Source organism: Sardina pilchardus, chromosome 20 (assembly GCF_963854185.1).
Source record: "Sardina pilchardus chromosome 20, fSarPil1.1, whole genome shotgun sequence".
NCBI lineage: Eukaryota > Metazoa > Chordata > Actinopteri > Clupeiformes > Clupeidae > Sardina > Sardina pilchardus.
In genome coordinates, this window is record NC_085013.1 from 17,219,171 (window position 1) to 17,232,550 (window position 13,380).

At 45.6% G+C, this 13,380-nt stretch overlaps 1 protein-coding gene across 1 annotated transcript in view; it reads right to left on the bottom strand.

Moving 5' to 3' along the window:
* Positions 1 to 11,527: 11,527 nt before the first annotated feature.
* The window catches only part of LOC134068156 (serine/threonine-protein kinase PAK 6), a 28,141-nt gene continuing 26,288 nt past the window's right edge, over positions 11,528 to 13,380 (bottom strand). The window contains exon 9 of the mRNA XM_062523709.1: positions 11,528 to 13,278. Coding sequence (XP_062379693.1) covers positions 13,111 to 13,278 — 168 coding nt within the window. The 3' untranslated portion in view covers positions 11,528 to 13,110. The remainder of the gene's footprint in view (positions 13,279 to 13,380) is intronic.

The window sequence follows — 13,380 nt, forward strand, 5'->3', positions numbered from 1 at the left end:
GAGAGTGAGTATGTTTGAGATGTTGGAATTGGATGTCTCCTCCAACTGCTGTCGCTTCCTGTCTACATTGTGGCGTGTGTGTGTGTGTGTGTGTGTGTGTGTGTGTGTGTGTGTGTGTGTGTGTGTGTGTGTGTGTGTGTGAGGGAGAGAGCGAGCGGAGCCACTGTGGGGGCCATTACAGGGTCCGGTGGGAGAGGGGTCCATCCCTCAGTGGTGTGGGCATGAGAGCCACACATTTGTTATCCAATCGTCCAATTTATGGAGCTGTCAGCTGCTAGCAGGGGAGAGCAGCCCGTGATGGATGGAGGCTGCAAGGTGTGTGTGTGTGTGTGTGTGCGTGTGTGTCAGTTTACAAGTGTGTGAGTGTCTGTCTGTGTCTGTGTCTGTGAGATAGATAGATAGATAGATAGATAGATAGATAGATAGAGTAGATAGATAGATAGATAAATAGATAGATAGATAGATAGATAGAGTGGATAGATAGATAGATAGACAGATAGAGAGAGTTGGAGGAATGGTGGTTTAGAAGAGAGGCAGGTTGCATAGGGTTGCTGCTATCCTTCTATTCATTCAATCCCCTTCAAAAGGAATCATATCTGCCATTCTGAGCACTGGATTATCTGCATGACTGTATTAACGTGGGGGTTTGCCACTCCCACACCACACAATGGTGATTCACCTGAGTAACCATTTGTTGTTTTTGATTAGATATGGAATTATTGACCAAATATGGACAGTGCTAGCAGACACAGGAAGTGTCTGTGCTTTATTCAAAGCAGTGAGAGTTCACCATCATCCTGCTTGTCTCCAAGCGCTTGATAGCCAAACTGAAGAGGCTGAAGATGAAAATGAAGAGGCTGCCCACATCAGTGGGAATGGCACCTACACCCCCAGGTTCTGGTGAACATGTGGGGAATGTTTAGATCAAAGGAGACCACTCATTGCAAGCTGTGCTAAATCCTGTCCAGAGGGTTCCTCTATAGCTACGGCATGTTTCATGAATCTCGCGAGATGTGCACAGCTCTATAGTTTCCACAGCACAATAGTGGCCACAGCTCTATAGTGTCCACAGCACTACAGTGTCCACAGCCCTATACTGTAGTGTCCACAGTCCTACAGTGTCCACAGTCCTATAGTGTCCAGCGCTATGGTGTCCACAGTGCCATAGTGTCCACAGCCCTATAGAGTCCATAGTGCTACAGTGTCCACAGTCCTATAGTGTCCAGCGCTATGGTGTCCACAGTGCCATAGTGTCCACAGTCCTACAGTGTCCAGCGCTATGGTGTCCACAGCCCTAGTGTCCATAGTGCTACAGTGTCCACCCGTTTTTCTTTCGGTGGCAGTGTACAAAGTGTTTGAGGCCGATAAAAGTCCTGTTTATATTAAACTGGATTTCTACTGTTTGCTGCTGCATTCCCACATACATTCCCACAATCTTTGGTCTGCAAATGACAGATCCAATATTGTTGTTGTAGAATCACACTATTCCACATGTGTTCCCCTGGTGTGCTATAGAAACCATAATTAGACCAAAAATCAAATACATTTTTGTGTGATATGCGATGACCGGCCAGAACTGCAGCTGCTCAGTCAGAGATGGCCCTCGGTCCTGTAATTTCCAGTTGTCAGGCTCGGCCCCAGTGGAGGGACTAATATTAGACTCACCTAAATTAGAGAAGTCCTACTCCCTGCTGAACACCATCTGCCCTGATAGGGATGGAGAGGGCTCTGTAATTGATAGGTTGTCGAGAGACAAGTGAGCGTTTGGGGAGGCTGACTCTGTGATGGCCACCCTTTTAGTACTGACAAGCAGGTCACTGGAGTGGTCCTCTAATAGCCATCTTCCACAGACTCTAGCCCACTTTTGCTTTTAAATCATGCAATGCAATGCAGCAAAACATACACCAGTGTGTGACTAGTTTTCTGTTGATGTAACTGGATCATATTTAGAGTCCATTTTGTTTCATTTCAGTTCCCTTCTATAGTAGTGCATGTCCCCCTTCAGTATATTTTTGTAGTGAGATACTGGGAAATGTTTGTGTTGGTCTCATGTAGTTTAATTCCCTGCCAACTTTTTATCTGTGATATACTGTACTGCACACACATGTATTGTCTATGTCATCTGGTGTAATGACTTTGCATCCCAAAACTTTTTTTTTTAACTTCAGGTTGAGTACTGCCATTAGTTTGGCTCGATGTTTCCTTTAGGATGTCTCAAAGGAAGTGTGATGGCAACTTCCTGCCGTAATGGTGCTGGTGTGAGCTCAGGAAGGAAGATCACTCTGCTGATGGAAGTACTTCCTGGCAGAGAGCATTGACCTGAAGAGCCAGAATGCCTCCTCGTCCTTGACGGACACGTGGTCCAGGCACCGTGACAGTGTTCCAGCTGCTCACCCGTTCAGGATGACAAAGTGTGAAACTTTCGCTGAACTCAAGCTGTCGTACGTCCTCACTTGAAAAGCAAAGGGCAATACAGGAAATAGACATAAAGGGGGAGAGAGACAGAGAGAGAGAGAGAAGAGAAGAGAGGAAGAGAGATGGAGGGATGAAGCCAGGAAGTATGAGAAAGAGATGAGAGAGAGTTGGATAGAGTGCTAAAAAGAGAGGACGAGCAAGTGAGAGAGAGAGGAAGTGCTAGAGAGATGGAGAGGAATAGAGGCAGACAGAGAGCGAGATGAAGGAGGCAGTGAGAGTGACAGCAGGAAAACAAATGTGTGAGCTAGGGCCAGACCCAGGCCTGACACTTGCATACAGACAGTTCAATCAGGCAAAACCCATTTTAACAGTCATGTCATGTTCCCTGTTCGCCAAGCAGACAAAGCTGGCACTTGACATTATGCAATAGTGGAAAAGCTCTGAGTCAAAAGGAGAAATGAATGCAGCGTGAGATGTGAATTTCAGCCGTGACAAGCATGAATAATCTCTCAGAGGTGGTGTGTGTGTGTGTGTGTGTGTGTGTGTGTGTGTGTGTGTGTGTGTGTGTGTGTGTGTGTGTGTGTGTGTGTGTGTGTGGTGTGTGCTGTCAGTGATCACAGTACTGTGGTCATCTTGTTTTGAATTCAGCCATTAAAAGAAACCCTCTTTGTAGCCTACCCACCTTATGGTGTTGTATGTGAAAATCAAACAGCAACAGTCATCAGGGTTTAAAAAGTACAGTAAATAACCCTGACATGAAGAGACTACTGTTTTCTGATTGAAATTTCCTCAGACTCTTTCAAAGCTGTTCCTGATGATCATCTGGAAGTGTGTGTTTTGCTTTCTTAAAAGAAGATGAAGTGACCAGCTGTACTTATTATTCTCCCAATGAAATCTTTAACAATCGCTAATCTTTTCAAAACAGTTCTGTCTTCACCTCTACCAACGACAGAAACGCTCAGCATCCACTCTGATTTCTCAACTCTGAGCTGGGTTTCTGGGGAGAATCCTGTTTCCTCGTCTCTGAGTCTTTTATCCTGTGCCAGTCATGGTGGGTGTCGATGTCACTAACGGCTAGTCAGTGGAAGAGTGATCGCGCTATGACACCTCCCTCGCCTGCCTCTCTCTCTCTCTCTCTCTCTCTCTCTCTCTCTCTCTCTCTCTCTCTCTCTCTCTCTCAGCCTGGCCTACCATGGAGACACGGGGGGACATGTGAGTGAGAGAGAGGTCCCCTCGGCAGCTCCTGAGGGGACTCATCTTCTCCAACGCAATGAGGAGGAGGAGGAGAGCCGTCCCCATGTGGCCAACACACTTCTTCACAGGCACCCGAGATGAGGCATTAGTGCCAAACCAACTCAAATTTCAAATCATTTATTCTGCGAAGGCATCGTCTTTAATGACACTGAGCGAGGGCCACGTGAATATTTGTGTCCATCTCTCTGTCCCTCTCTCTCTCTTTCTCTCTCTCTCTGCATAGGTGTGTGCATACATCTGTGCAATTATCAAGCATGGCCACCAGTGGCATTCGATTAATTTGCCATTCATGCCAACTGTTTGCATAATTCAGCGCTTATTTTTAAACCTCTATCAAGGCGATCACTTCACACTTCCAAAAGGGGTGAAACGAATGGGTGATAATGGTGAGGTCTGTGCCCATGCTTTTTAATTAGCTCTCCTTTTCTGCTGTCACGTGCTGGCCATGCTCACGCTGAGTGGCCCTCACTGCAGCTCCTATCTAGCAGAAAAGGATCTAACACCGTCCTTGTCAGCTAACTAGACTTTTTCTCTTTTTCCTTCCTTTTGACAAGACTTGCGAGTCTTATGTAATACCATTTGCACAGCCTCAAGTCATTGTGTTAAACAAAGCACTGAGTCACATTGGTTGGAGGGCATTGTGCTCTTTAGACTATCCCCAGATGGTTTACATTGCGGGGCCCGGTGTTATAGAGGGGGCATAGAATACAGATGCACCCAAACCCAGTGTAAAAGAATGCCCGAAAATGAAATGATATTGCATGACCTTCAGCAAGCTCTCTGTGTTCTCTCCACAAAATCAACCTACTCGGTGCTTTTAAAGTGGAGATGGGAAATGTTTGAACTCCCTACGAGCAATGTTAACTGTTTCTTAGGCCTATTCCAGTGGGTCAAATGGTTCAGGGCTCGTTCTCATGAAAACACATAACTGACAATGGACATTTTACAACATATGCGCCGCCGCTATTGGAGCTCTATCCTCTATCAGTTCTGAGCAAATGTTTGTCAGTGTGTCTGACATGGAGGGACGCAAACAGCCTTGATATATTGTAAATTGGCAAAGAAAGGATTCACTTCTCTCCATGCCTCAGTATTGAAGACAGATTAATGGTGGAAGCACTGGGACCAGAGTTGACTGTAGTTTTTTGCTTACAAAAGCCTGTAGCAGTAAATTATTGGTGTGCATTTGTGAAATATATAATTGTGCTGTAGCAGGTCTGAGTTCCATAATATCCACAACTTACATTTACCAATTCAAAAACAAAACAAAATATTCACACACACCTCTGTATCTCTGTAAGTAGAAGTATTGCAGTGTGTCAACCCAAACTCCTGCTTCCTAAAAATAGCAACTGGAGCATCCCTTAAGCTAGCACAGTCAAGCACGGATAATCTTCCGACACCCTAAAGCGACCGAAGCGGCACAATAACTCATCCAGAGCCCGGAGACAGGCTGAGAGGATTCTGGAGTCTATTTCTAGAGCGGCCGCTGTCTCTTTTAAGTCCCCCCGGCCAAAGCCTTTTCACTGCAAAACCAGATAGCGCCGATGGATAGCTGATGGCAATTCTCTCTGCTATTTTTTATCCTTCGCCCCCTCAACATAATTAGAAGTGCTCAAATTCAGTTTATTTCCATCGGCCTTGCTGCTGGGGGTAAAAAACACACCACTGAAACCCCATGGCTGCTTGTCTATAGGTCTACTTGCCATTACTGACATTGACACGACAAAAATGGCTGTCAAGATCTGATCCAGCCTGACCTCATTGTACCCAGTTTAGATGAAAGTCATTACAAGTCATTATGTTGGCACATGAATGATGAGCTGGCGGGGGGCAGTTGGGGTTTGACTGGGAGCCATTGCTGGAGGAGCGAGTGAGCAGATTTTGCACTGACCTGATTAGGGCTGTAATGAATCAGACATTGGCGCGATGGGCGCTGGATCACAAACACACTGCCACTGAATCAGTCGGCAAATCCATTGTAGTAATTAGGGCGTGGGGCCAAAAATGGAGGACGGACGGGTGACTGTCCTGAGGAAGGGAGAGTAATTAAATGGGCCGAAGCAACAATCACATCAGTCACAGACCTTCAACCCCTAACATGAAGCCAACTAGAGCTCTATTTCCCCACTTGGCTTGTCTATAGTGTGATCAGATGAGCCATAAGATGACTTTGTCAAGGGAACATGCATTACCAAACAGACACAGACAAGCTGCATTTCACATGTAAGACATGTCTGCCTCTGCCTTGAGGTCCTTTGCCCATTTCGCTCCCCACCGTCAAAGCCTTGGCAGCACCAAGCCCCAGCCTTCACACATATTTCAGTGCAGAGTGCAAAAAGCGCAGTGTCTTGGGATGCTTTCCAATGTTCTTTTAACTGTTTTAATGCTCTATCTTTTTAAATCATATCTCTATATATTCCTTTGTCTACTCATTTGTAAAGCACCATGAGTTAATAATATGTGTGAACCGGGCTATATAATGACCAAAGTTTTTTGTATGTTGGTCTCAAAGGGCAATCTCAACCCATTTTATAACCATTCAGTTGCGGTAGACCAGTGCCACTAGTTAAATATGAAAAGCAGAAATGAGGTATAACATTTAGTTGTAATTGCAGATATTTTTCAAACTGCACAAAATTGGAATAGGGCTCGGGAACAAGCCTTGCATTCTAGGAATAGCCGCCATATTGGTAGCGCACCGAGCGTAATATCCATTCATTCAGATGCAGAAGACAAGAAGCAGAAATGTAGTATTAGCGATTCTTTTCCTCTTGCGATCATGGGTGGTGCTGTTACACCCCACTACACAGCAACACACGACCAAGAAGGCAAAAACTAAGTAACAGGAACACACTAATATAGGCGGGAGTAAATCCATAGTAATCCAAAGTAAACTTAGGAGTGAAGCTGCCAATATGGCTGCGCCCGAGAAGTTTTTTACGTCATGATCCCGAGCCCTATTGTAGGATCACTATGAATGCATGGCAAGTTTTGTGGAATTCCATTAATGGGGGGCCATACAATAAATTAATTTGTGTACATTTAGTGACTTTAAACCAATCGGCTTGTAGATGGTGGAGTAAAACAAAGGGTTGCTGAAACATATTACATTTCTAGAAGCACGCACTCACACACAAAACTCCCCCACACACCCACAAGTAAACACACACACATGCAGGCACACAAACGCTTGCACACACTCATATCTGGTACATATAGTTAAAGGTGCTCTACCTTGCTTTGCTGATGAAGCCGAGCCATTCTCTCCATGTAACTTTAGGGGGCAACTGTGTGCCTCAGCAGCTCTGACCTCTAGCCCCCTCTAGCCCTGTGGAATGGGATGAGAGATGTGGCCTCTGCAGACCCCTGCTGTGGCGTTTAATGAAGAGACGTGTCCAAGACCAGGTGGCACTTAGCGACAGCCGGGCACCAACTTTGCCAACGCTTCCTCACACCTGCTCCACCTGATTTTTCCTTATTAAGCAATTAAAATCTAATTAAAACAAAAGCGCGAGGCAAAGGTGACAATATAACAACATGGCAATATAACAACCTGGCAATAAAACAACGTGGCTTAATGGACATTTATCTGAGTTGAGCTGAAAGCATCATGCAACTTGGGCAACCTACTGTATTCTGTCACTTTCAAAACTCAATTTTGACATTACAGGAGCTATGTGTGCTGGCTGGAGCAAATTGAGATTACATCAGTTATGAGACAGGAGGACAGAAGATGTTCATCGTGTCATCCCTGAGAATTTGGGAAAATGCTTGTAATTTACAAATGTAGGTCATGTGCAAAATGCATCACTGTTGAGCAGCATGCCCTAGTCCCTCTCCTTCTAGTCACACACACACACACACACACACAGACACAGACACAGATACAGACACACACACAGACAGACAGACACAGACACAGACACAGACACAGACACACACACAGACACACACACACACACACACACACACACACACACACACACACACACACACACTAGTCATTAGGAGCTGAGTTTGCTTCGGGTGGTCAGATTCATATTGACAAACAGCATGTGAGAGCTGCTGGCAGCCAAGCAATAGGGCACAAAGGTTCTGTTACTTTGACTGTGTCCTAACAGAGTTCTCCTTGTGTGTGTGTGTATTTATGTGTGTAGGAGCGTGCATGTATCAGTGTGTGCTTGTGTACGTCTATATATTGATCTTGGTTTATATAAAACAGTGTGCTGTACACATGTCTGTGTGTGTGTGTGTGTGTGTGTGTGCAATTTGAAATCAGCAGGACTGTGTATGGATTAGCATGATCTTCTGGAGTGCTCTTCCAAGGGACTAGTGAGGGGCGCGGGAGCGGCAGGAGGTTATTTCATTACTTTGGAGGAGGGCAGCTTTGGCCTCGCCTCTTATTCAGTGCCAATGCCATTCTCACCTGCTGTGCACTGAATGACTGTGGAGCTGCGACAGCAGTTTGCACCAGTGACACATCATGAAAGTGACAGCTTAGATGCAAATGATCAACATTAAATGAAGACGTGTTACTTGTTGTAAAAAAATAAGTAATGTGCAGTCTATTCCCCTAAAGAAGTAATGTTGATTTAATCTACCCCCCCTAAAATGTCATCTTCACCTAAAATGTCACCATGAAATGGTATTTAATGCAGTTCCACAGGTGATTCTACAGCTTCAATCACTTTAAAATAGTTGCTTTGCTTCGACACACATCTTTCCAAATCATTCAGTAATTTTTTAATACAAACAGAAAATGTTTAATTTTGTCATGCAACTACCTACTGTATCTATCTATATCATAATAGCTCTCTCCCTCGATACAGCTTATCTATTTATTTAATTAATAAATGTAATATGACACAGCTTCAAGAATAAGAGTGATGTGGATATTTTAGAGTAAATGGCTGAGAACAGAGAGGTTAATGCTGCAGAGTGTTATGGAGAGACTGACATTTCACAACAGAAAGACTGAAAACGGGACATTTCAGCACATGCTCATTCTTCCTGCACGTGCCTCTCTGGGACGGCTAAACGAGTTCGGAGAGTGAATGAATGAATGGTCACCTGGGTAACGGAGAGAAGACAAAGAGGGATATGGAGAGAGCAGGAGCAGAGGAGTGAGTGACACGTTGAAACAAGGGAGCAAGAGTGAAACAGACAAAGAGAGAGAAACAGATGCAAAGACAAAAAGGAGAAGATGTTTGACTGTTTTTATCTCGGAAAACTTTGTTTTCCTATGGAGAGATTCAAATGTTCAAACCCATGTTTACCATTGTTCAATTTCCATTGACTAATTCTCCACCTGTAAGTCTGCTGTATGTATTGAACAGTGTATTTCTTCTCTCGGTGAGGGAGGTAATGTTGAATAGAAGCAGAGAGCAGCATCACGGTCCTCAGATGACTGTTTCCTTGGCAACAAAGAGCAAACGTGTGTGTGTGTGTGTGTGTGTGCATATGTGTGTGTGGGGGTGTATGTGTGTGTGTGTGTGTGTGTGTGTGTGTGGAGGGAGGGTAGCGGAGAGAGGGAGGTATAAAACCAATGAGCGCTCCTCAGCCAGGCTCACAATTCCAAGCTCACTGCCAACTCTGAGAGAGAGTAACAGAGATAGAGAGAAGGAGAAAGAGATAGAAAGAGAGAGAGAGAGGAGGAAAGAAACAGAGACAGAGAGCTAGAGAACTGTGAAAGAGACACCAATCAGAGAAAGAACTCAATTTGCTCTGAGCACAAACCTTCCCAGTCTGAGGCTGCTCTGCTGTTCAGTATGCTCCGACCAAAGGACCTGTGCCAGGGCTCCGGCACCAAGACCTTCCTGGACGCCATGCACGGTGGCAAGCTGCACCTGGCCCGCTTCGTGCTGGACGCTCTGGACGGCCGCATCATCAACTCCAAGACGGAGAGCGGCCGCACACCGCTGATGTTCGCCGCCACGCTGCAGGAGTCCGCCGGCAGGTCAAAGTTCATCCAGATGCTGCTGGAGAAAGGGGCAGATGTGAACACGCGTGACGAGCAAGGGCGCACTGCCCTCAGCCTCGCCTGTGAGCTTGGACACCTGGACGTGGTCAAGCTGCTGGTCCAGTTCAACGCTGACCCTGAGATCATGGACACCTGGGGGAACAGCGTCCTGATGTACGCCGCCTTTGCCGGGCACAACCAGGTGCTTGAGTTCCTGGTCCGGGCATTCAAGAGGCTGGGGCTGCAGCTGGACCATACAAACCGGGCTGGACATTCCGCCATACAGGTGGCCGACTACTTTGGACACAGTCAGTGCGTCCAGGCTCTGAATGGTCCGGCAAAGAAAGAGGTGGGGCTGAGTTTGGGGAACTCTTGGAAAGACCCAGATGGGGAGTCGAGAAGGCCAAACAAACTCCCTAGGCAGGTCCTTGAAAGGTTCTCCAAGCCGTTTCACAGTAAGAATGAGGATTCACTGCCAGCTCTTTTCCAGAGACAGGTATGTGTCGGGGACAATGGGTTTCTGACCCGATTCAAGCGCCAGCCCCCTTCCCCTGAGAGAATGACTAATGGACAGTGCCCAAACAGCCCCTCCACAAACAGTTTTGGGGAAGAAGATGAAAACACTTTATTTAATACCAAACAGATCCAGAACTCTATGCTGAGGGACACCAGAGTAGGGAAAACCACAGACTTCAGCCAAGAGAAAGGCACAAGGCATGACATAGGGGGCAGGCAGGAGGTGAACGGGCACGTTCCCCTCTGGGGCAAAGCAAAGTCATTTAACCTAGAGCTCCTAACTGGCAGAAAACAGTCCTATCAGGGTGATGTCCAGGATTTGCGCCATTCCGCCAGGCAATTCAAAAGAGCCTCACTGCAGGACGAAAAAACTTTGATGAAGATCGAGTACCTTGAAAAGATACATAAAACACGACAGCCGGCGAATAATAAGGACAATCCTATCAAACTAGCGCCACTTTCAAATGGCACCAGTCACTTTCAAGAGGAAAACAGCAGTGAGGACGAGTCAAAAACCATCGGGGGCAAGGGCGGGTGTTTTTTGGTGAGAAGAGACGCACTCAAACGTGGCAGCATTCCACAGGTCGCGCGACAGAATAAGCTTCTCCTCCACCGAGAAGAAATCCAGCCGGAAAAAATTACCGTCCGTCCACCCGGCTACACCGGTCTAGGTACCAGGTTACTGAGGCGCTTCACTGCCCCAGAATTTATGAGATTCGTCAGAGACTGTCCGTTGGGAAATGGCAAAGGGAAGATTGCCCGGTCGGAGACCTTTCCACTGTCACACACGCACCAGAGAGTCAGCAGTCAGCCGAGCGTTGACAGCATCAGTGGTGTGAGGTGTGAATTTGAGGGCAGCCCTCGTTGTATGTCAAATAATAATGCGAATTAATCTGTCATGTTAGCAATGCGAGTGCTTACAATACGCTACAAGACATGCAATATCGTGAACATCATGAATGAATAACTTTTTATAGAATGATGTTTTTTGCTTTGATAATTTACCTTCAATTGAGTCGTTGAAGAATGATCCGATGCCAGCTTAACGTGCTCCAATGACTATTCTTTCGTACATGATGAATATGTATAGGTGTGCCTAATGTCTAATGCTATACATATCATGTGATCATATGCATACTGCAGTTTGCAACGTGTTTGGTTGTGCTTTGGTCGATCAAGCGACGTGATACTCTACACAATAAAATCAATTAAAAAACAACATGTGTCTGCTCAACTGATGGAACTGGCTCACTGAATGAAAACTCTGATGAATTACTTGATTCAGATAGGGAGATAATGGGTTGGGGTGAGCAGAGGAGGACCGGGTAGTGGTATGACTCAGTGAAAATTAAGTTACTTACCAAGTAGCCCTTGTTGAATATTCAATATGCATAATTTATTCATTTTTACAAAATTAAAATAATGCTTTTCTCTTCATGAATGACCTACATACAAATACAACCATGAAATGTATTCTGGAAAGAATACCAAGGTGATGAACACTGTGATCTCAGCTGGTGAGGTCCTTTAGAGTCATGTACTGTACCAAGCCTGTGTGCTTTGTCTAGATGCAAAACAAATGCAGAAAACAGTCTCACAATGATTTTTTTGTTGTTGTTTCAGTAGCAATACATACATCCTGGGAAAAAAAGCTATCACAGTACCACTGATAGGATGCTCACCTAACAACATAAACAAAATGCATCCCCAACGTAAACACTCACACTTTCCAATTAAAGTGAATCAAAATAACATAATAGTGATAGTGATAATAAATTGGGTTTTTGTTATCTCATAATTCGACTACAGCCATCTTGCAGACACATACAGGTTTATATTGATTTTGAAATATACATCACTTGACCTTCAGCTAGGATTTTGAGTCACAATTTCAAAATTAAACCACTGAGAGGTCAAAGTGCCATATTTAAAATATCACATCATACAAACATCTTTTTTTGGAAAAGTATAGGGACCACTTTTAGGGAATAGTTCTAACAATAATATCAACTTAGTAATCTCATTTGAAAAAGTCTGCCACCACAGCTGTAAAGTGAACAACACCATTATGGTCGGTGGCAACGAAGCATAATATCTTTTTTCTTAAAACATGGGAAGCTTTTTGCGCATTCAGATTCAAGCTAAATGTGCCCCTGATTTAATCATGCATATCATATGCAGAGGAAGTCCAAATCGACCGCACAGTGTTCAGAGGAACACAAGGAAAGCACTGCTCTTCATGACCCATGGCAGAGCAGAGCCAGAGTCAGTTGAAAAAGTTTGCAGTTGGACATAAAAAATAATCAAAACAACAGCCTAAAAAGCATGATCAACTGAAGAACAATGGTGCTCAGTAGAGCATTTGAAAAGGGAGAACCCTTTTTTAAAACAAAAAAAAAAAACAAGTTAGGACCGCTCAGTAGTTCAGGAATTCCCAGGGGGGAACCTTCCACCACCGCAGAGGTTCATTTAGTGAGGAACCAGTCAGGGAATCGAGTTCTCCTCGGTCTTGCGCTTGTCACAATTACAAGGGAAAATGACTGTCTCTGAAGCGTAGCCCACAGACGCATAAAGTGCTTTCCTCCTCTCGTGTCATTGCATTGGATAACCCTGCTGTGGTTACTCCATACTTCAACCAACCAGGAGGGACCCATTCACGGAACCATGCAGGGAACCATTTTCTCTCCCCCTGCAAAATGCCATCCCAGAATTCCCACGTGGGCACAAACTCGCCAGTGGAGCCGGACGTGATGACTTGGCATGTCAGAGGATGCCTGGCTGGTGAGTAGTGTGTGTGTGTGTGTGTGTGTGTGTGTGTGTGTGTGTGTGTGTCTGTGTGTCTGTGTGTGTGTGTGTGTGTGTGTGTGTGTGTGCGTGTGTTTGTGTGTGTGGTAGGCAGGCAGGGGGGTCTGACAGGACTCCAGCAGCACATTGTGAGGGTAGTGTAGGAGGGTGTGCCAGCCTCAGCATCGGGACATGCGCTTGCGGTACTGCTCCACCAGGGGGACCAGGCACTGCGGCGAGCTGCTCTTCAGCAGGAACGGGTGCTCCAGCAGGTCCGTGGCCGTGGCCCGGTCCAGTGGGTCCCGCGTCAGCATGCGGTCCAGGAAGTCCCTCAGAACTGGTGAGATCTGTGGAGAAACAGGCAACAGAAGAAAGCATGCATCAACTGTGGATAAGCTTTTCACTGTGGATAAAGCATTTTGGTGTGTATGTGTCCCTGCACTTGTCCC